General features: G+C 39.4%; 2 protein-coding genes across 3 annotated transcripts; both read right to left on the bottom strand.

Moving 5' to 3' along the window:
* Positions 1-3,899: 3,899 nt before the first annotated feature.
* On the bottom strand, positions 3,900-4,440 carry LOC105918681 (60S ribosomal protein L27a-like). Its single transcript, XM_012853822.3, has one exon. The coding sequence runs from the start codon at positions 4,398-4,400 to the stop codon at positions 3,993-3,995; it is 408 nt and encodes a 135-aa protein (XP_012709276.2). The 5' UTR covers positions 4,401-4,440; the 3' UTR covers positions 3,900-3,992.
* A 5,958-nt stretch (positions 4,441-10,398) lies between these two features.
* chst3b (carbohydrate (chondroitin 6) sulfotransferase 3b) lies at positions 10,399-24,460 on the bottom strand. Of its 2 annotated transcripts, XM_036141864.1 has the most exons (4): positions 24,199-24,460; positions 18,033-18,129; positions 17,165-17,379; positions 10,399-15,088 (listed from the first exon to the last, which is right to left on the bottom strand). In XM_036141864.1, exons 3-4 carry the CDS (start codon positions 17,260-17,262, stop codon positions 13,873-13,875), a joined length of 1,314 nt encoding a protein of 437 aa, XP_035997757.1. In that variant the 5' UTR covers positions 17,263-17,379; positions 18,033-18,129; positions 24,199-24,460; the 3' UTR covers positions 10,399-13,872. The 2 variants fall into 2 exon arrangements, with proteins under 2 accessions (XP_035997757.1, XP_012709490.2); XM_012854036.3 differs by lacking the exon at positions 18,033-18,129.
* Positions 24,461-24,616: the final 156 nt, after the last annotated feature.

Genomic DNA, 24,616 nt, shown 5'->3' with positions numbered 1-24,616 from the left:
TTACATGTCAAAACACACTGCTGACAGGTTTCTGATCTGATGTAAATCAAATCATTTGTACTGCCTCTTACTTGCAATTGTGTATTTGTACACTTTAATCTCTCAGAGACTTTCTCTTTAGACATCCATGCAAAGTTTATAATTTTTTTTAAACAAGTTGATTGCACGGGCAATGTAATGTAATTCTGTGACATAATGTATTGCATACCATTGTACGTAGAGTCCTGTCCAATTTTCTGACTTGAAAATTAGTCCATTTGCTGCTAAAGGCTATACACACGCATAAGCCCCTCAGGGAGTGATGTGGTTTGTCAGTGCAATCGACTTGTTTAAAAAGTAATAAGAAAACAACGAAGGTCATGTATTGTTGTGTGTCTGTGTTATGTTTATTTATGTGCATTCTGAGCCGTTGTCTGCCTCACCGAAAAAATTGCTTATGGTTAAACAAAATGACAATTAAGCTTCTTGATTCTTGTGGTGCACAGCAAAGTAAAATTGACTACAGTACAGTTAACACATATTGGAATATCTGGCAAAGATGTGTAAAAAGCCTAAAGGTAATTTAGTCTTTTATTACAGTAGCATTGTTTCATGCTGCAAAATGTAAAAATTTTTATTCAGTGTGGGGAAAATTGCCACTGAATAGTTGCATTTTTCAAATTTGTCAGAGTAAGCATGACCGGCGTTCCTGCTTTGTGATGAAGCCTATAGCTTAATTTTTGTTTTTATTTTTTTTTTTCCGACTACTTCATCTGATTGTAGCAGACAGAGGAGTTGCTTTTCCTTCCTTTTGCGCAACTGTTCAAGATTGTCTTGAGTCCTAACCGTTTTTTCTCCAAAAGGCTTTGCACCATTGCACAATGTTCCCCACAAGCCTTTGTGAGAGAAACACATTATAGATCCTCTGTTGTGTTTTACAGTGGGAATGATAAACTTCATCCCCTTTTTTTTCATTTTTGAGTCCGAAAACAGGCGTTGAGTGCCAAAAATCTTGGTATTATATGACCAATATTTGTAGTTAAAGTCTATGCAACCTTGGTAGCGAATGCCACACACTTCTGCTTTTGAGACTTAAGGGGACAGAACAGATAGACAACGGCTAAAAGAATATTTACATCTCACTGAAACAGGAAGTCCTTGGTGACTGATGCAAATGCTTGGACACATTTTCTGTCTTCGTTTTTGCCAACAAAAGTGAGATCTATGACAATTTTACTGTGATGAAAGATTAATATATGATAAGACTTTTTATACATGTTTAGTAAGAGTACCAGTGTGTGTAGTGGTTTGAAGCTGTATAAGTAATAAGCATATATGTATATATATATATATATATATATATATATATATATATATATATATATATATATATATATATATATATATATATATATATATAAATGCTTATTACTTACTTAGTAATAAGCATATATATATATATATATATATATATATATATATATATATATATATATATATATATAAATGCTTATTACTTACACAGCTTCAAACTATTTCGGATCATAGATCATTAAGAAAACAATCATTGCAAGACAAAAATAATAAAACAAAATTATTGTAAAATGTAAAATAATCAGTTTAACAATAAAACTGGACTGAGATGCTTTTTTTGATGGAGTCGACCGTGGCTCTGTTCTCCGTCCTTGATCTGTGGACATTCGGTCAGTCTGGTTTGCTCTGCAAACATTCTTTACCATCTTTACTGAATCTTGTCATCTGTGGCAGAGATGCTGTTGGATCACATGGTTAGTGCTCACATGGCATAAAGGAAAAGGTCTGTCATTAAACCGTTGAGGCTGGAGATTAATCTATAATTGGTAATCTTGTGGGAACTCAGGAGATTCTGGACTGATGCATGATGCTTCTAATTAACTAGCCCTTATCCTCCTGCTCCTTCTAAGCCCTAAACTGTAACGCATGTTTTACTGTGACAAGTGCTGCCAGTGGAAAGACGCTTACACTGTTTGGAGCAAAGCCAGCAGAGTGGGACAAATGGAAAGATCCATTCAGTAGCCCTAAATTTATTTCTAAAGGGCTTTTCACTCTTGCTTGGTGGTTCTGACACAAAAGGGGGTATTCATTGAAGAAAAGACTGAAGTTTTTGTGTAGTTTTTTTCTCCACAAACTTGTAAAAGGCTCTGCTGTGTTTTGCCTGGTATTTAAACTATGAAGATTATCTAATCTTCTTACTAAACTTAAATACAGTAAACTGAAATGTAGAGGCCCACGTATTAAAGCATGTAGTCTGCAGGATTGAATTCTTCCCCAGGGGAATTTTCTAAAAGGTGTGGAAACAAAAGCAGCTAAAAGAATTCGAAACAGACATCTTTTTGTCTTTGCACACTCTGCTGACCTAAGCACAGCTTTTTACTTTGTCCACCCACATCTGAAAGGTCATTGTCTGACTGGCTGTATCAAAATGTCTCATTATTTTGACAAAACCAAACCCCCCAAAAAAAACAAAAATGCCGACATATTTTAAAGCTACATTGCAGGTCTAAATTTGTAACCAAGTCTTTTGCCATATGTTTTTTTAAGATATTTAGTAGAAGGCTTGGCAGCTTCATGCGTGCTTACTGAGGTCATGATATGATAAGGCAGTTCTGGTGAAACCAAATGAAAACGACTTGGAAAATTAAGTAAAGAAGTCGTAGACTTTATCAAATTGAGGCAGGAAATCCCTGAGGTTTAACACCTTTAAGAGCATATGTTGTATTTTTTTGCTTTTCAAGTGTGTTTAGCTCATCATTGCTTTATTAATTTCCTACTCGAAGAAGAGAAGTATCTTAAAAAATGACCAAACAAAACAGAGGTACGAGGCAGCCAAGAATACAGCTGAGAGTGGTCAGAGAGCGAAACAGAACCTTGAACCCGGGCATCAGTAGATAACACAGTCATCTCACAGGAAAAAACAGGGATAGCAAGGTCTCCCGCTTTTTATGTGACTTCAAGGTTGATTTATATTTAGATTTTTCTAGTCAGTGAGTTGAAATAACGAGGAATGTTGTCTGAGAGCAGTAACTTGAACAACTAATAGAACAGTAACTTACCAGCACCAAGGGATTTAAAAGCTGTCTGTGGCAAGCCCTGACACTGTAGTTTCTGATCTGTACTGTTGCTCTGATGTGCACAAACCTCAGCACTCCTGCTTATACTTGTATTGTAAACTTACAGATATGTTTAAAATATTAGTATATTATATATTAAATAAAGCTTTCCGCAGAAACTACGACACCCTTTGTAATTACATAGGAGACACAAATAGCACCTAAGGTCATTGTGCGGCTGCTGTTTCCACTAGAGTTGGCTATCGTCACCGTAATAGGACCTGTGTCTTGCCTTCATCCCTCAGTTTTGGTGCTTTCACTTAACCCGATTCTCGCCAGATGAATGTAGTTCCGCCAAGCTCCACACGGTTTCACACATTCACGCCATGTGGAGCTCGGTGGAACTACATCCATCTGGCGAGAGTTAGGCAAGCTTTTCCTCTCTTGAAGCTAAAATTACAATATTTTCACAACTTTGGGAAAAAAAGATGTATTTATTTTCATGAGCCTCATACATATTTCTAGCAATCTTTCGGGGAAATTGCGAGTGCTCACTCCGTCCTTTTATGTGTTGCCAATCTTGCCACTACATGTCCACTTGACATATTGTCATGAGAATTTTTTTCTTTTTCGTCCACAAAACGATCCCATTTCTGTTTAAGGAAATTAACAGTCACACTCTGCTGCTTCATATGCAACGTCATCATCCATTTTTGGCCAATGTGACTCGTTTTGGGGAGTCGTAGCTCCTTTTTAAGTAAAAAAAAAAGTGTATCTTAATTTTCCTTGGGAAACCAGTAGAGCATCTAAATTATGATTTGATTTGTTTCATTTTTTTTTTTCATTTACACAGTTTATTTCTCCAAAAACAAGCAGAAAGGAACATTATGCCATCAGCAAACAGGCTCCTCTCACTTCCTTGATCTACTCCTCGGCCTGCCAGCTGAAGAACTTGGCCTTGACGATTACGGGCTGCTTGGGCAGCTTTCCTTTGCCCAGAACTTTGTAATAACCAGCGCGCACGGCATCGGTGACGGGCGGAGGGCATTCAGACTTCTTGGCGTAGTTGAGCCTGGTCTGCTCGCTCACCAGCGTCCACAGCTTGTCCAGGTTGATGGTGTGGCAATAGGACGTGTTCCTTTTCAGGTGGTAATGTCTCATGCCCACCTTTCCAAAGTAGCCCAGGTGGTATTTGTTGAAGTTGATTCTGTGGTGATGCATACAACCTGCATTACCACGACCTCCAGGATGCTTCCTGTGCTTCCCAACGCGACCGTGTCCGTGGCTCACATGTCCTCGGAGCTTCCTGGTCTTGGACTTCTTGGTAGGCATCTTGGAGGCTAGTTGAAAGAGGAACGGGATTTGGAAATCACGCGGCCTTGTGCAAGACTTGGCCTCTGACAAGCAGGGGCTCGACAGCCACAGCGACGCCTAACGTTTCACAAACGACTGCATGAGGGTCAAAACGTCACGAGGTGTTTCAGAAAAAAAGGCACTGGTGGAAAACCGTTTACACAAAAGAACAAATCCTAACATTACTGTCTGAGAGAAAAAAATATCCAAACGACAAAGGCCTACGTGGAGTAACGACGGTGGTTCTGGGCAGTGAATAACGGGTTACTGGTTAATTTCTGGCAGCTTGAACAAAGATACTATTACAGTAGACATATACGGCACACAACCCACTGATCACATCGCTATAGCAATTATAAATGAACATATCTATTGTTTCTTAACCTACTGCTAATTTTGGTTACTGGAAAATCATGTTACAAAATGAAATTCAGACATTGTTTTACATTTTTTTTAGTCATTTAACTTTTTATAGGAATTATAACAAAAAAAATGAAATAACATAAAACAGCCAGGTCAGAACTTATCAAACCAAAATAATAACATAAAAGGCGAACAAATGCAGACAAAACAAACATGAAATTAAATCAGTTACCAGAGTTTCTCAAGACAGCCTTTAATTTCTGGCATCTGATCGTCCCAGTATTGCAATAGAGAAAGCAGCGCCAGGATTTCTCAAAATAATCTGTATCATTGTTTAGCTTGGCCGGGATGTGTTCATATGACGTTATTTCCAACATTAATTTCCACCAGTTATTAATATTGGAAGCAGGTACTCCCATAATTTGAGGATTACTTTGGCAGCCGTGAGCGTCCCCATCTCCATCACTGTGCGTTTTTGTTTGTGATATTAGGTTTCACTGCCTGATAGTCTCCATACCCTGCCACTTTCCCATGTGTTGTAATACTATTTTCCAAAAAGGGAAAACATGTTTACATTCCCAGAATGCATGTATAAGGGTTCCTGGTTCTGTTTGAAATTATTGTTGAGCAGACTCATTCTGTGAAATCTATGTGGAGTAAAATATAGTATAATCTGTGCACCATCTTATAATTACCGGTAATACATTTTCCTCTAGACTCTAATATATTTCCTATTATTTGACAGTATTTTAAACCTCCTTCATCATTGATAGTACAGCCAAGGACCATCTACCAGGAAATCCTCAGACCTTCACATATAACCTTTTGCATGCTATTAAATTACTTGGAAAATGTGGATGCCTTGTGTTTGATATAGGGAGAATTCACACATTTCTGAATTAGACTGTATGTTTTTACAATTTTCAAGTTTCCGCAATCTAAAATACTGTGAATTTTGCCTTCTAAAGTGATTTGTAATCCAGAGCTCATCACATAAAGCCTCGTCTCAAATTGTTTTTTTTACTGAGTTTACTTAAGTACAAGTTTTTACCCAAGAAGTGGCATTTCCAAAACAATGTTTATTGAGTGCATTTTTAGCGAGCACATCAGACAGAGAATATTCGGTAACTCGTTTCTGCATTTCTAGCTACCACAGTCAGTCAGGATTATTGTCATTTTGTGTCTTTTTTACATTTTAGTGGCTGTAATGGTCAGACAGCTCAAGCCTCTGCCCACACCTTCCTACATTTTGCTGAGTCTAAGTGCCAAGCAAATAGGCATCCATTTCCTTTCTGTCCAAAGCCTCCTCACTGTGGTTTGCCACAACAAAGTCCTTCAAAAAAGGACAACATGATGCTCTTCGGCACGTAACCTTGAATTTTTTTGTATTTCAATTTAGTAGATGAGAAATGAGAAAAGCTCCCAACATCTTGAGTTTGATGTTGCCTAATTGTGATTTTGAAAGTTTTCTGTGACTCAGAACAATGAAACAGCAGCAACCGTCTCTCTGGACGATGAGAAAGCATATAGATAATGAACAAAAAAAAAAAGGTGCAAACATGTTTCTGCTTTCAGGCTTTACTCATGTAGTGCCTTAGAAAGTCTTTATACTCCTTAAACTTTTTTCCAAAACTTTTTATTAAATGTAAAAAGAAGAGTGTGGCATTGCCCCCTTTAATGTGGTCCCCTGTATTAAATCCAGAGGTCATCTAAACAATGAAATGTGTAATTTAATCTGAGTATATAGCTGTGACGGCCTCAGTGTTTCGCTAGAGATGAGTAGAAAAGACACATCATGATGATCAAGGAACACAGGAGTCAAGTCGAGGAGAAACGTTTGAACGTTTTATGAGTTGAGCCAAGGTCAGGTTGTGAATCAATATCCTAAAGTTTAAACATCCCGGGAAGCACTGGTGAAACCATCATCTGAAAACAGAAAGTGGGTGTTAGAACTAAAAATCCTGCCAAGACACAGCTTTCCACCTAGAGTGGCTGGCCAGGCAAGAAAAGCTTTATTCAGAGAAGCAGCCAGTAGGCAGGTGGTGGAGCTTCATAGATTCAGGGTTTAGGTGGTAAAGTCTGTCAGTATAATAACTTTGGCTATGCAGTCCACAAATCTGGTGCCAGTGAGGAAAGAAAGTCATGAGAAGTCATGTTTGCAGCTAACCTCAAGCCATGTAGGCGACACAGCAAACATATGAAAGGTGTCCGGGTCAGATGGGCCCACATCTTTGGGGTTTAATGCAAAACGGTGCATACAGCAGAAACCTGCACTGCACATCGCCCTTAACTCACCATCTACCCATGTTGGTGGGCTGCATCATGCTGTGGGGATGCTAAACATCAGCAGGAACATGGAAGCATAGATCAGCACCAATAGGAGGATGGATGGAGTTAAATACAGAGCAATCGTGGATCCTGGACTTATGATAGTGGGATGGAGGTTCACCAGCGTTCCTGACCATACAGGCAGATTAAACTAGGTTTGGATAAATTGATGTTATTCCCACCTATCTAAATTTCGGGTAGGACTTAAATCTGACTGTTGACAGATCAATCTAACTGAGCTTGGGTTATTTTGCAAATAAGAATAGATAAAGTTTCAGTCATTAGATCTGGAAAGCTGGTACAGATGCACCCCAAATGACTTGTAGCTGTAAATAGGGCATGAGGTGGTTCTAGAAACTACTGACTCATTAAGGCTGAACACCAAAGCAAGCACCCTTTATAGATTTGTAAAAGTTTAACTTTTACTTTGTGTCGGTCTGTCACACAACATACCAATAAAACGTACCAAAGTTTGTGGTCGTCAGAGTGTCAAATGAGGTCAAGTCCAAGGGATGTGAAAACTTTGTGAAGATCATGTTTGTTCACGACTCTTTTTACATCTGGCACATCTGCTGTTCATTGAACCCCCAGGTCTTGTTTGTTCGTTTCTTGGGGAACGTGACAGCAACCAATAATTGCTTCAGTCACGTAACTTAATCACAGAATTGCCAAAGCTGAACAGAAGTTATTTATGCCGTAAAAATTGCCGTCAAGGAGTTAAATAAAACAAAGCTCTACTTTTAGGGTTTAAAACTGCTCTATTTTCTCCACTTATCTCAGTTCCTTGCTGGGAGTCTGGCGTGTAAATTTCTCTTCCTGCGTCTAGCACAGTCGCTCATTATCGCATGCAGCAACTTGAGCTTTATGAATTGCATTCCTCAGTATGTGATAATTTGCTGTGTATTTAGATTTATCTCGCCTCCCCAGCCATCATCATCTTCTGCAGCGGCAGAAGTTTTATGTGCATCTCTGTGACATGCTGGAATCACCTCAATTTTCTCTGTTTATCAGAGGTTGGGGCGTTTTGCATATTTCAGCCTGCTCACGGTTGATGTGGCAGAGAGCCGTATAAAAGTGCAGGAGGGCGTGGCCTACCTAAATGCCCTCATTTGATGGCTGAGGAGGGGGGCTGAGAAGGCTTTAATTCAGTGGAAAGTGGTTATTCTATATTTGCTCCAACCAAGTAGCGACTCCACCCTCAATACATCCCACATGAAGTCACACCAGCAGAGGAGTTTATGAATGCTGAACCTCTTATTGCAAGATTTGCTTTCCTGATACTAAATACCTGGAATAAATTGTTGTTTTTTTGTGTGTGTGTGTTTTTAGCACAACCACTGTAAACAGAAAATTATTTGTTATTCTGAGTAAAAAAAAAACTGTTTAGCTACTGTTAAGTTGTAAAGTTCAGCAATGGACGGATGTTAAGACACAAATCATTTTCTTATGTAAAAAAGACAAAAACAGGGTTAGAGTTGGAGAAAAGACTGTGTAAACGCTGCAGTTCTGTGTGCGGGTGGGGTCAGGTGGACGAAAATGGCTTAGACCACACTATATGTAAAGTTGGGGTAATTGCTAGGTTGGAAGATTTAAATAGCTGGGCCCACAGTGGTAAACACACTGGCAGTGAGGGAAGCTGCCTCGGCAGTGCGCTACCAGCTTGGTGCTGAAAGCCCAAACATTTGCTTTTCCACAGTTTAAAAAGGACAGTGATTTAAAGCCAGTTTTTTCACTGTTGTATACATTTTGATTTAGTTGTACCTTCACACTTGGTTTGTTTTTAGATTAATTGATTTTTTTTTTAAGTGCTCAAGTTGCTCTTATGGTTGTAGTGCATGAGTCTTAAAATAGGTAGGAAACTACTGAAGATGCTGTCATATGGGGAGGATTTCCTCTACCATTCGCGGTCCCCCACAACAGGAAATAAGATGTTTTGTATAAAAAGTTTAAAGTTGTATTAATGTGTATAGATGACTGCATCATTTTGTGGTTTCTATGTAGCTATTGCCAACACAAACAATCTAAAAAAGAAAATGATTAGTCTAATTTGTGCGGTAAAACAGCAGCATGCATCAATAAACATGGAACAAAAACTCCATTAAAAAGGTCTTAAAAAGGCTTTCTCTGTCAGGAGTTTCCTTTGCAGCCACTTATAGTGATGATTTGGTGCAATGAATTACCCATTTACTGACTTACTCTGTTTTACTTTTGTTTTCCTGGATATTATTTTACCTTCGCCACCCACTACCACAACACATGTATTTTTAAAACAAAACTTATGATTTTTTGGATAAGCAAGAGGTGCATTTAAATAAATCAGAATGTTAAAGTTAAATGATTTCAACCATCAATTCAAACAGTAAAACCCATATGGAAATTAACATTTTACACAGTGATATATTCCAATAGTTTTTTCCTGTTAATTTTAATGATTATTGTTTACACTAAATGACAACAAAAGAAGTCAGTTTCCCTGAAAAGATTTATTTTTATTTCCATCCTACACAATGTGGGAGAAGACTCCTGACTCAGCAGTTCAGCAGACAGTGATTGACACCCTTCAAAAAGAGTTTATTGCTAAAGAAGCTGCTGTGGAAAGTTGAGTGAAAGGATAAAGTGTGGTTTAAAAAAAGGTGCTCATGCAAAAGCCTTAAAAAGATGGTGAAACAAAGCTCACTCAAGACTTTTGGGTGAGTTTCGCAAGGTGTATACTACTGCAAATGTACCCGGAGCTTAAAGAATCACCAGAACATGGGCTAAAACTGTCCCAGTCCTTGCTTCAACCTGAAGCTTCCCTAATACCTCTGAAGAGCCACAGGCAGATCACCTCCACCACACTGATGCAGTAATCCATGCAAAAGGAGCCCTGACCAAGTATTCAATATCTATACTGTACAGTGGGTAGATCTAATCCTAAATAGATGGCCAATCCAGTATTTCAATCTCTTTTTATTAGTCTTATGTAATATTCACAATATCTAAGAAACTGAATTTTAGCTCCTTGCCAAAGTACTTGAAATCCAGATAAATAAAGGCTTGAAATGTATGAAGCTAAATGAACATAAATTTCAAATCATTGTAGACACATCACTTTATCACTGTATAAAAGGATTTTTTTTAACTGCTTTTAGTGTTCTACACCCTTCTGTTGGTAATTTTGTTTTAAAACCAACAATCATAAATGAATTCAGTGCTTTAAAACATAGTCGTCAGACTTTATTGATTAAGGCAGAAATTCTGTGGCGTTTGTCAAGGAGGCAGACCCAAAACTCAACCAGACACTTCATGTGTTTTAAAAGGTTTATTAAAACAAGAAAACTGGTGACAGTCAAGGACCCTCTGCAGGAATAAGCCGGTAGCAGCTTGGCAGTGAAGAACGCTGGCTTACACACACTGCAGCGGTATCAGGCAGTTAGACGGTGAATAATCCGAGGGACGGGAAGAGTCATACACAGGTTGTCGTGATGGCATTTGGTTCTTTGCTGAGCTAATCATCGGTCGAAAACTTAATTAAAGGTAGTAGCCTTCTGTACTAACGCAACACGCATAGGCAAATCTCAGCTTTTCTCATTCAATACTACCTCCACGTGTTAATGGGAGCTGCAAGCGTCGAAGAAAAACATCCGCGCTTACTTGTTGTCAGGCCCGTAGATCGGAGATCAGATCTAGCTTCTTTTTTATATTTTACAAAAATAAAATTTACACTTAATTTAAAAAGCTGATTTATTGCAACAGACAAAGGGCAAACATCAGAACATAAATAGAGATCAGGATATTGTGGCTTCTTATCATCACCTGCCAAGAGTCTTGTGTCAACAGACAGAGGCCTGTCAACAAACCTTGCACAATCCTGCAAACCAGCTGCAGTTGGAATGTTAGCTTACAGTAGAGTGGTGACATCTGTTTCAGGTGATCCTTTACACCTACAGAATATTTCAAACAGCTGGCAACAAAGCAAATGTAACCTTAAAAACAGTAAAACACAGACTCGTAAAATAACTTCTGCATAGGTACAGGAACAGCACATTCTGACAGTTTGGAAAAAGGAATATATGAAAACATTTGTATGAGACCGTCTTCCCTATAGTTAAATGATAAACTACTGCATGGCAAGACACTGGTATTTACTCTTTCAAACAAGACCATTGTTATTCAAAGCAGTTCCATCTTTGTGACTCTTTGGTGTAATCATAATTATTGTTCCTCTTGCAGAAACAACTTAACAAAGAAATACCAACAGAGGTTTCTGGACGTGTTTTAGTTAAACAGCTCATTGTTGTCCACAAAGCCACAACTATCTCATTTGGAGTTTCAGAAAAAAAAAAGGGTTGCAGCACAGTTTGCATTGCATGGACACAACAGGTTGGAGTGCAAAAACGAAACTCTATTTCACTGAGCTTTGACTGTGAACAAAGTTATAAATAAAAATGCCCATGCTTTAATAGTTTTAAAATTGTTAATTGACGTCAAACTGTGTTACATTAAAAAAACAACATAAAAACACAAACTCGGTTGTATAATGACTGATCACAATAAATAAAATCAATGCAAATAAATTTCAAAGGAATATTGGCGATTTTTTGAAGTGCGGTTCTGCCAAGTTATCAGCAAATTGGAAAAATAAAAAAAATAAATAGATTAAAAAAATAAGCACATAAAAATAAGGTTTTAAAATAAATACAAGCCAAAGTTCCCTTACCTGTAAAGAGATGTCATATCTCCATCAGTTATATGCTACCTCAGTGAGCAGAAAATTATATTAAAGTGTGACTCACCCCAAGGATGGGCATAAGGCTGCTACTTTGATGTTACTGTGCAATTTTTTTACATTTTTATGTGAACTTGTTAGGTTCTGCAATATTTGTCATTGTCTTCGTGCTACCTTCTAAGGGTTCAACAGTGGCTATTGCATTTGAATTTTTCAATTGGTTCAAACGGTACAGGCTTTCATCACCATAGCCCTACGTTAGGGTCGCTCCATGTTTCAACAAGTCACTTTCCCTCGTCATGGCCGCAGCAGCAGCGAGCTCTGCTTAAAACGCTCACAGCTCATCTGTGTTTTTGGAGCCCATTTTTCAAAATGTGTCTTGAGGCGAGTTATGCCTTTAAATCAGGGTGAGTTATACTTTAAAGGAGCAATAAGTAAGACACTAATTAGAAAATCAACCTAAATAATTCTCATTTGTCACCTGGGATGGAAGTAATGTTCTTTATAAACAGTCTGTCCTCTACATCAACAATGTCTTAGTCACATTTTTCTTCTTTCAAACCTAGAGGTACGGTCCGGAACTACTTCGGTGCAGTGTGTAGCCCATGTTTACATCCTGGTTAATGAACCAATCATTTGAGAGTTCCCAGGGTTCCCATAGCAGAACGCAGCATTTGGTATTTTATTTTGGCAAAAGAGTACCAGCCTGCAAACATGGAAACCTGTAAGAGGAGGGGAGCAGATATAGAACAGAATACAACAGCATATACCTATTCTGTGTAAGTATAAATTTATTGAGGTTTCACAGCATCAACGGACTGTTGAGTAAATGGCTAGTCTCTGTGAAAGGCACTGTGTGAATGTGCTGTCCCATTTTTAACCACTGGGGGTCATTTTTACTTTTTGTTCCTATAACTAATCTAAGTAGGTTTCTATATGGATTTACCAGTTTTAGTTTATCTTGGCAATTTGAAAGAACTGTGGGACACAATGGGTTTAGTGCATATCAACCGTCTGTGCTTCCACGGGAAACATATTCCCCAAGTTTTTTAATGTTTTCATTTCCAAACAACTTCAGTGTTACTCCAACATGACGCTGGTTGATGTTGTTTGCATTAAAAGAACTACAATGCCTTTAGTTGTAGGTCTCATTTGAGAATTATGTTGGCAGATTTTTTATCAGCTAACTGTGTGGTGTTATACGGCCTCTGCCAGCGAAACTTTAGTGCAGTAAGAGAGAAGTTGTTGGGTTATAAAAACAGCTGCAATACAGACAAATAGACAGCTTCTATGTACTTAAAGGAATTTTGTCACCAAGAATAACTCCAACAAAGTCCAGAGAAGAGATAAAAATCCAAAAGGTGGTGAACAGAAACAAACAAGGAAACCCAATGCATGAGGAGGAGACAACAGCCAACACTTGCAATGAAAGTGGGATGCAGAGAAGAATATATACAGGGGAGAGTGACTACTGGGTGCATAAATAGGTGAGACTAATTAATTTCATGGAAACAGCTGAGTTACACCTGAGGGCTGATACAACTGAGGGAAACATATGAAAAGGGAATGACTGAGCAGAGGCTAACATGCAGAAGCCAGGAAACTGGACAAACGCATGAGAATTACTTAAATTACCAAACCAAAATTTGACAATAAAACCCATAAACAGGAACAACAAGAAATCAGGAAGTGAAGAGAACCAAACGTGAAATGGCGCCAGATTACCATAAAAGAAGCAACTAATGTTGACTAAAAGAAACACAAAAGCAAAGACTACAACTCCAACCTTATACAATACATGACTTAAAATACACATAAACGTGAATGGTTAATATCCGCTAATATGCCATTGCATCCCACAGATCAAAACATTTTCCGTTAGAGATTTTAATACTGCTAAAATCAGCTTAACCATTGTGCGTTTAAATGGCTGCTACCCTTGCCTCTTCCAACAAATTTACTGGGATGTTTACTACAGCTAAGGGAACTATAGCTACTTAACCGAGCCTCACTTCAAAATAATTAAGTAAAAACTATCCTTTTTTTATTGTATTAAACCCTGAAGACTTTATCTTCAATCAGGCTTATTGATTTGTCAGTAAGCATCTTTTCGCTGCTTACAAACTTGTATCCAAACAGCTTCAATGTCGGCCCACAAGCTCTCTGCACAACCTGAGCTATCTTGAATGGAAGACTGAACCTCCATTTCTCCACTTGCTCAGAGGAGTTCTTCTGGGTAGAGTAAACCCCACTGGTCTCTTTAGAAACCTGAGTGTTCTTCAGGATCCATGCTTTCACTTTTGCAGTGAGAGGAATCCCAGAAAACCTGAACATCTCCGTTGCCTTCCTCATGGGAAAGCGAGCGATGTCCTCATATCGCACCAGCATGTACCGATTGCGCAGCCACGGGGGCTGCCTGAGGCCGACTTCCGCTGACAGACGAATGTTGTCACAGTTGCCTTTCAGTTTCCTTACTTCATCCTCGTCGAGGGGCCCGTCCCCACCCAAGGCCCACTCTTTCCAGTTCTTGTACTTGGCAGCAAACGCAACCATGCGCGAGGCCAGCACGGCCCGAGGATCCCGAACCAGCTGGATGAATCTGATGTTGAGACGTGGATCCTCAGCAAGTGGACGGAGATTCTCAAGCTGGCGCACCCTTACAGACTTGATGACCTTGTGATCCTTCTTAAGGCAAGACTCTGACGCCATGGTCAGGTTCAGGGGCCCACAGCGTCTCGTCTTGCAGCGATAGCGCTCAAAAACGCCTTTGATGACAGGGCTGCAGACCGACTCCTCACATAGAGAGCTGCTGGACTCCCTGCGGAAGAGGCCAGTGGTTATGTGGTTCACCGGGAGTGGGTCAATGAAGCTTTCCAGCAGGGAGAAGTCGCACAAGAGAAGTTGCTGAAGCACGTCACGGTACGCCTTGGCGGACGCGGTAGCATTGGTGCCTCCAGTGTCCAGAGTCAACATCTTCTCCACATGCCACAGAGGCTCAAACAGGTAGAACATGTTGTCACCTTGCTGGTTGAAAAACTCGCCTACAAATGAGGATCCAGTCCTGGTGGTCGCCAACAAGAGAACATGTTTCTTTCCCCTTTTTACCACCTCTTGGTGTTCACTGTAGTTTTCCAGGCGCCGTTTCATCACCTTGAAACTTTTGCTGAGTGTGGAGAGGGAAACATTCTGTTTCAGCACCAAGTGTGAGAGAACACCAGGCTGTAGAGGAGTTTGGGGGGTCTGCTTTATGTTTAGCTTATCTGACACCCTGCAAAATGTAGAAAAACATAGTTTTCAAGTTAAAAAAAAACAGCCTTATTGTTTAAACTTATGCTTGCAGTTGCTGTCATGGAGATATAAAGATCAGAACTGTAGAAACTAAAATGGAAGGGTGATGCTCTTTTTGCCCCTTTGATATTTTGGACTTTTTAGGTTTTGGTCAGTTGAAGGTGAATGTGGAATGGCGCCATCTACTATAATACATTTCATATACACTATGCATACATTTTTAAAAGTAATTTTCTATAGTGTACTCATTCAATTCAATACAATTCAATTAAAAATACTTTATTAATCCCAAAGGGAAATTAAATACATCGTCTCCTACTGTGGTTTTATGATTCTAATAATAACTGACTCAATGACTATCGTCCCATCGCTCCGAACCCCGTCATCATGAAGTGCTTCGAGAGGATCCTCCTAGAGTACATTAAGGACGCCATCCCTGCTGGTCTGGACAGCCTGCAGTTTGCCTACAGGGAGAATTGCTCCACAGAGGACGCTGTCTCTGTCTTGTTAGCACTGCACTCAGCTCTGACTCATTTGCAGCAGCCCGACACCTATGTAAGGATGCTCTTCATGGACTCCAGCTCAGCATTCAACACCGTGCCACCAGACATGCTGGCTCTGAAGCTCCAGAACATAGGATTATCTCTGCCTCTCTGGTCCTGGATCAGTGATGTCCTCACCAACAGACACCAGGTGGTGAGGATAGGGAAACACATATCTGCTCCACTGATCCTTAACACAGGAACGCTACAGGGCTGTGTCCTTGGCCCAGCTCTCTTTACCCTTTTCACTCAGGACTGCTCTGCTGTCCACCCCACAAACACAGTGGTGAAGTTTGCAGACAACACCACTGTAGTGGGTCTACACCCCACAACAGGGGTGAGGTCAGTAATCTCACACAGTAGTGCTCCAGGAACAACCTGATCCTGAACACCAGTGAGACATAGGAGGTAATAATAGACAACAGGAGGTCCAGGAGAACCGAACACACTCCTCTTTACATACAGGTGGTGGGATGCGTGGACAGCATTAGGTTCCTGGGCATTCACATCTCCTTCGACCTCTCCTGGACTTCAAACACCTCTCACCCTGGTGAAGAAGCCCCAACAACAGCTCTTTTTCCTCAGAAAACTGAAAATGTCTGGACTTCTATAGAGCTACCATAGAGAGTATTTTATGAATCGGCCTAACTGTATGGTATGGGAGGTGCACAGGTCAAGAGACGAAAGACTTAGCACGGGTGGTGAGAACAGCGTAGGGGATTGGGGGATGCCGTCTGCAGGATCTAGACTCGATTTATGCAGAACAAGTCCAAAGAAGGGCCAGACACATCTCCACTGATCCCACCCACCCAGGCAATGCGCTGTTTGCCCCTCTCCCATCAAGTAAACACTTCAGAAGCATACAAGCCAAAACAAATAAACTTAGAAACAGCTTCTTCCCAAGAGCTGTGAGGGCAATCTCCCCCTGATGGGAGACTGCAGTCCAACGCTTTTAAATCACCCCACTAGCCCAGCATACGTTACACCTTAATGTTACTGCCTACTGCAGACTATGATCTCAGAATATCTAAATGCACATTGCTGTAAGCAAAGCCTCAGTCATAATTGCTCAATAAGCACCATACCACCTCATTGTCTTTATCTGTGACTTTCCTGAACGCTACAAAAAAATGTTTGTCAGTTTTTTTGCCTTCATTATGTGTAATGTGAACTGTAATGTGAACTGGAGTAGCCAAAGAGAAATTTTGCAGTGGCAACACGCGGTAACAAATAAAATATTCTGATAAATAACAAGAAGTCTCTTATAGTTATCTTGGTTTTGTTAGGGGTTCTAATCTCCCAATTCAAGATCACAGGGTGATTTTTTTTCTAAATGTTAAACACTTGACAAAAGATTTGATCACTGCTACATTCACTAATCTCCATAACCTATGAAAGTACGTTTTAAGAACATATGTACAAAATGGTTTGTGCAAAATGGAAGTAGTAAGGGACAAAATGGGGATATAAATTGGCAAAGAGACGGATTCACCACACAAGAACAATAGACTCACCTCGAGATGATCCTGTTTTCCTTCTCAATGATAACAAGTGCCACAAAGAAGACGATGGGTATGGTGTATTTGATCCTCATTCTCGGAGGTGGACGCATCTAGATGTAATTTTACACGCTGGTTCCTAATAGGTTCTGCCAATCTCTCAAGTCTCAGCCACCTTCTTAAGGCTCCTTCCAGTTGTTTGTGTCCTCCAATGTAGGCAATGTTTCATCCTGTAAAATTAAATCAACATCAACCTGTCAGCTCGACATTTTACACATCTGAAGACAGACAGCTATGAGCAATGGCTCTGTCTTTTTGTTACATTCCCTTATTAAGGGGAAGTTGATGCTATCGCCTAGATGCATAAAACTGCTGTGTGATGCTGAGTCACATAAGTAGTTACACAAAGCCGTTTCATGTTTCAAAGAAGCATGCTCCCTTAATTGTTTTAGTTGTGCATAGTGGAGTAGCTCCCTCCTTTGCAAAAAAAAAAAAAAATATATATATATCTAATAAGTAAGATTCCATAATTTGCCAAGACACAAATGTATCCTATATAGGAAGATAAGAAATAAAATAAAAACAGCTGAGTGTGTTAGTCTCAGATATAAGCCAGTCCTTGCCATGAGGAAGTCCTTGTTATCTTTAAGTGCACCAGTGCATTTTAGAAACATGCCCACCCACCATGCCAGACTGAGGGCTGGGGCACATGGAGACAGTGTATTTATGAGTTAGTCATGCCTAGAAGTTCTTTTTAAAAAAAAACTGAGCAGACAAACAACTGAGTGCAGACTAAAATATGAGTGACAGGCTGCAATCAAGCACAATCTTTCCAATTAAACTGTTATCCCACTCCTGCAAAGCTGCTTGCCAAAAAACTCACGGGTTGTCGGGCTTTAAGTGATACTCTCTACCACCCGCAGATGGAGGCAGCAGAGCAGTCGGGTATCCAAAGTTCAGGCTTCTCTTCTTTGTCAACACTGGGAAAAAATATTACGAATAATGGTCTTCATTGGCTACTTTTGTACCACTAAACCGAGTAGTCAGACTGCACATGTCCCAGACTTCTAGAACTAAAACGGTGCTGTGCTGAAACTGATAGGGAAGGCCTGGTTGTCACAGAGCCATAAATTAGAGTGCTCTAAACCTGGAGGCCACTCGTGACTTTTATGTCTTTAGACTGCAGGCACTGGATAGTTAAATTAAGATAAGTAGATTCCATAGAATATAGTTGTTAAAATATTGCATATATTTCAAAGATTTAAACTTTACTTTTATCATAATTACAGCTTGACCAAGATCCCTGATCTTCAGAGTTTAGCACAATCCTGACAAACGGACAAAAAAACCATAGAGGGTCAACTTATTTCAATATAAAGTGTTGTTATTTTTTTGTGTGCTCAAATTTAACAATTTGTCTTAACTATAACTGCAATTATATACCTATCTAAACAGACATTTGAAATAGACCTTTTACTGCTTTTCTGTGTTCCAGGTTTGGAGATACAGATGCAGTATTCCTTAAATGTTCTGAACCTTTAAAGTGCATTTTTAGATGTTCTACTTCTAACAGTACATTATTATGCATCATTCTTAAGATATTCCTTTATTTACCCCCCAAACAGTCAGACTTTCTTGTAATCTTTACAAGAAAAGATTACAAAAAAGTGTGTGTGTGTGTGTGTGTGTGTGTGTGTGTGTGTTTCTGTTACTTTTTCTCATCTTACTTGTGCACATTATGAAGATGACCGTTTTGTGAATAACTTTGTTTTTTGTTCTTTGTTCTCTTATTTTAATCTCCATCGTTTACACCCGAGATCAGCTGTTAGCTCACTGTAGCTCGGCTGCGCCGTCTCCTACCGAGTTCCATACAATGTTCCCTGTGAGGAACAGGCTTCAGAGAAACTACAGGGAGAGCTGCTTGGTGATGCTAACTGGTTATGCTAAGTCTGGACACAGACATAAACATGGAGGTTTTTTATTTACTCCTGACCAAAAGAACCAAGGAGAGCAGAAAGAAGAGAGAAAAGGCTCTGGCTGTGTTTGTGAATGATAGATGGTGCCACTCTGGGAATTATTTAAATTATGCTCTGCCATAAGGACATTGAACTGCTAGCTGTTGACATGAGACCAAACTGGTATCATGTCAACAACATTTAGGCCTAGTTCTCATTCATAAAAAAGTGTAATCAGGGACATATCCAGGTACATGCTAAATGGGGACAGATAGTCTAAAACAGAGACTGGCCCCATTTATCGTGGATGTGTGCTCACTCCAGAACAGCGGGTCCACAAGTTATCCATAACTTGTGGTAAGAGTGTTTTTTTCTCCCTCAGTGTTTCAGAACGAGCTCTGTAACTTTTCTGTAACTTTTTTCATTCGGTTATTTTGTATTCAGTTACTTTGGGGCATCCTTGGTTTGCAATATTTTGGCTCAAGGGACGGTTGTGAAGTGTTGATGGCGGTAAATCAAGCGTTTTATGCTGATTGTTTCTTAGATGTTTGAGGTTTTTTTTTTCTTGTTTCTGTTTTTCAAGTTGCTACAAATCACACATCATCTCAACTACAAAGTACTCCTCCTTACCTTCAAAGCTATTGACAACCTCGCAACTCCATATATTCCTGATCTTCTTTACATTGCTACACCTGTCCGTACCCTCATATCCTTTTCCTCCATTCATCTTATTGTCCCGCCTGCCCATCTTATTAAGTGAACTCACTTCCACTTGACCTCCGTAACACAGACTCATTTCCACATTTCAAATCCAAACTCAAAACACACCTGTTTAAACTAGCATACTCCCTCTAATCTCAACTGCAATGTGTAATTTAAACTGTATTTTGAATTGTATTTTTAATAACACATCTGTTTTTATGTTTGTTTGTTTTGCAAGAAAGACATCTATAAATAAAATGTATTATTATTACTACTATTATTATTATTATCATTATTTTAGTTCATCCTTTGTGCATTTTGTATCGTTAGATACTTCTCTGAGTTATTTTGTCCTGCTCTATTCATTCTGCCAGCTGCTCCACATCTCCTCTGATTGCTCTCATGTCATGTGGTCCCAGCTGTTTATCATTTATTCTGATTTGCTCTTCTGTTTGCCGTGCCATTTCTCCACCCTGCCACAGGATATATTCTCTCTGTTTTTTTTCTGTTTCTTGCTGATTTCTTCCATTGATGTCATGCTCCCTGTTGCTATGCCTGATTTTCAGTTGCCTCCATTCTCTGCCTTATTCCCTATCACTCTGCTTGTCAATTTCTCCATGCCATATACAGTTCCTGTGCTTCCTGCCTGATCTTCTTGTGTGAAGCTATTTTGTATGTTTTATTTTTATTTCTACACTTCTTTTTTCCACAGCCACACTCTGCACTTGGGTTGTGACAGAAACAGCCTCCACATGAAAGCAAATTTGAGACACATCAACAAACTGCTGGAAATCAGTACTACGACTTGAAACCACCTCCCACAATTTCACCTAAGCATTTCCAGGGTCACTTTCAAAATCCAGTTGAACTTTGAGTGCCTTTAGATTCCTGTGTTAACACAAGCGGAGTTTCAGTTCTCGCATGCCTTCGCGACCTCTGCCCCAGCCATCTCTGAGCACAGAGGCAGGTCCGAATGACTGCAGTCTAAACACAGGACAAGGTTGGACGGTGACTGTGAAATTCTCTGAGTGGGAACAGGAAGTTTTGCTGCTGCTGTAGAGACAGAGAGAGAGAGAGCACTGTTGATGTGGAACAGCGTGTAATGAAAAAGGTGAACCATGCACTGAGACGTGCTTTCATTGGTAGGAAAAGTCTGCTCTGTCTTGCACCACCCTGCAGCATGCCACAACCACAAAGGGGTCTTTACATGGGAGTGACTCCGAACCCTTTTGGGGTGAGGTGGCAGAACACAAACTACTTGGTCATTTCCACGTCACACTATCAGCATCTAAGATCCTGGATGTTGCAACTCAAGCATAATCTATCTGAACTGAAGAACGACAGTTTGTACGAGAAAACTGACATCAGTTTTGAGAGAATTTGCCATTTTATCTTGACAAATACGCCCTGCAGTCTCTTATATACTAAATGACAGCACCTGAGCTAAATAACAGACCAAAAAGACACAAGAAGACAGTTATTGACAAACCCGACAAGCAGTTTTTTTGACAGCTCTATAGTTCTGCAGAGCTAAAGGTATATTTTCACCACATATAATTTCAGATTTAAAAAAAATCCAACTTCAACAATTCATCAAGTAAATAAGTAGTCAGATGTTTTGTCATTTATATAGTAAATTAGATGTACACCAATTATCTCAGCCTATTGCATCTGCTGTGTAAAGGAAAAAAAAACCCACTTGGGCTGACATTCGTGAATATTCACAAACCACTGAGGCATATGACACGTTTGATCATCTGCTCGTAACAAAACCGCTTGTGCACCATTTATCATCTTGTTACAAAATGCTTTTAATAGCTGCCTCTTATTTAATGTAAATCTTATGAGGAGACAAATTAAGCACCAGTCACCCGGGCCTGTTATGCGTGTGACTGTACGACAAAGCAATTTGGTTTTGCATACAAATAGTGCATATAACAAAAAAAAAATCCAAAGAACCTCTAATATACATTAGATATCTGAAACAATTATCAGAATTGCACTAGTCAATCAGCAAAGGGCTGAAATTGGCCTTTTTTTCCATGATCTGCTCTTATTGGTGATCTCCAGGTCACATACGGATCAATAATCAAAATAAAAACCTATATTGAGGATCTTACAACACATTTATATGTTGTAATCTTCAGAATGAAAATAATACAAATAATAAGAATTGTTCTAAATTTGACCTCAAAGAAAATTGGAAATCAGTATTGGCCAGCAAAGCCTGGTCAGTGGAGGTGGATAGTAACTAATAACACTCAGTTAGACTTTGAGTAAATTTTTGAAGAAAAAAAAAATCCCTTGGAGCGGTTTTACTGCACCATATTTTTTACTTTTACTGGAGTGATATTATATATTCAATATAATGGTACTTCTATTTCTGGAATATATTAGACCTACCTTAGTGAATAAAAAACAAACATGTTTTCAACTAAAAATGCCACAGACAAAAGGTACAAACGTTTACATTTTATGTTAAATGAGACTTCTTGTTTGAACATAAGCTCAGTTGCTGTGATGTGTTTTGTTTTTTTCTGTCTGCTGATCCTGGTGTATTTGCACGGCAAATGAATGCACAGAACAGGCTGTCAATGTAAGTAAAATATATATTTTATGTAAGCCTTCCTTATGTAAAGCAAAACTTAGGCCTAGTTGGTAAATACAATAGATGATAACTAAAGTAACTAAAACAAAAATATTTGCATATCTCTTTCTTTTTTAGGTTTTTCGAGTTGTACAGCATGAGTCTAGCTTTGCTCCAGAGTGGAGAGCATGACAAGATAAATAGCAAAGAAAGCTGCATCTAAAGTGCCTCGCCCTTCTTTAAAACTAACTTCCGTAAATCTGTTGGCCTCTCATTGGCATTAAGAAAGGAATTTTTAGTGCTACACTGTCAGACAGGACATGTTAGAAAATAAAATAAAAAATGTTTTTATGCGACACACTAACACAAAGGAAAATGATACATGGTTTCCATGGTTATGCACACAAAAACTGCCAGTTTGTCTGGCATTTTCTAACACCTAGATATGCTTTGACATGGACTTTAAATTTGGTTGCAAGTGTGAGGTCGTTGTCTCGCTGTAAGGAAAACCTTTGTTCAAGTTTTAAGACAATTGCAACTTCTGAATGGTTTTATTCCAGAATTGCCCTCTTTTTAACGTCAATCACATCCCCGTCATCTCTGAGCAGCTTCCCAAAATACCTGCTGAAGATAAGCATCCATACAGCATGATGCCGTCACCACCGTGTTTCACAGCATGGACGGTCTGGTTTCTTTCTGCCGCATAAACTGTTTCGTATGTAGGCCAAATGTTCAATTTTGATTTCAGTGAACTAGAACAGTTTCTTACACGTATTTCCTGTGTCTCATCCCTTGTGGCGGACTGCAAACGAGTCTTCCGTTGTTTGTAGTTTCAGCCATAATGAGATAAGATCACAGTTTTCACCTGGTGGATCAGGGGTCTGCAACCTGCAGTTCTAACGGCACAAATGGCTTTTAGATCTGTTTTGTTTGTTTGTTTCATCCTTTTGATCTGTGCCCCAGTGAAAGAACACTGACCCAGACCTGGCTCCCTTTGTAAATTTGTTCTAGAACCACCACTGAGCATGACTATTAGTTTTCCTGTCAGCAAATTCCACCACCTGCGCTGGGGATCTCTGTAGCTCCTCCAGAGTTACCGGGGGTCTGTTGGCAACTTCTCTGATTAATGCTACCCTTTGTCCAATTTGTATGTTGAGTTGCTGTAATCTTTCTGTTTCTAGATGATGGAGTGATTAGTACTCTGTGAGATGTTGAAAGCTCATACAATTGTTTTAGAACCTAACCCTGCTGTTCACAATGCTGCATGTTTACTAATCTCCTCTAGCAGCTCTCTGAGCTCTCCACAGAATAGCTGTGTTTATGCAGAGATCAAATCGTACAAAGGTTTGCCCTATTTCCTGATTAGGTGACTTCAGAAGGCAAAGGGGTGCACTCGATATCATTCAGGAAGTTGAAAAAAAAAAAAAAAGCTCGCCACATCTTTAAAATGACATGGTTTTGAGGTTATAGAGTGTTAAATAAAAAGCAGCAAAATCATTAAGCACGTTTAAAGCACACGCATGCATTCATTTATAATAGCATAAGCAACATTATTTAGGAAGAATTCATCTAAAACACAAACTAAAAACAAATAAATCTGAACGAAGAAGAAGTCGTTGGTAATCCTCATCTAATTCATGAGAACAAATTGAAATCATGCCGTCCTGATAAAAGAAGCCTGAAAAAAGTCACAAGTGTCTTATTTGGGGTGACTTAACTACTTGAGGTATATTGTAATTTGAAGTTAATGTTTCTTAGCAGGTTGCAATTAGTAAAGTCTAACTCAAACTTGTTAAAGAACCAACCATTATGATGCACTATGATGTCGTCCCGCGTTCATTCCACTTGTTCAGCCTCTCCTCAAAGTGCGACTCCGTAGAGAAACTCATTCCATTACTTTCTTTTTTTTAAATGCGGCTTCAACGATCCATTCCTGAAGCATCTGGCGTAGTTCCGTTGAGCAAATCACGACAATTCAATAAAACCATGTTGATGCAGTTGGAGGGGGCGGCCCCCCCTCTAAATGAAAGAGAACTCAACAGTTGCGGCTCGCTGATTCGCACTGAATAAACTTCGGTTACAGAGGAGCGGAGCTTCAAGCAAGGAGGAGCGTCATCAACGATTCCATGTATTAATGGAACCATACCAGAGTAACGGCACATCAAATACATCTTTACACACAGAAAACGTGTTTTTGGCAATATGTGCCAAATAATATTTTAA

The sequence above is a fragment of the Fundulus heteroclitus genome, chromosome 10 (assembly GCF_011125445.2).
Source record: "Fundulus heteroclitus isolate FHET01 chromosome 10, MU-UCD_Fhet_4.1, whole genome shotgun sequence".
Taxonomy (NCBI): domain Eukaryota; kingdom Metazoa; phylum Chordata; class Actinopteri; order Cyprinodontiformes; family Fundulidae; genus Fundulus; species Fundulus heteroclitus.
Note: the sequence above shows the minus strand (reverse complement) of the source record. Positions and strands in the feature narration are given on the sequence as shown.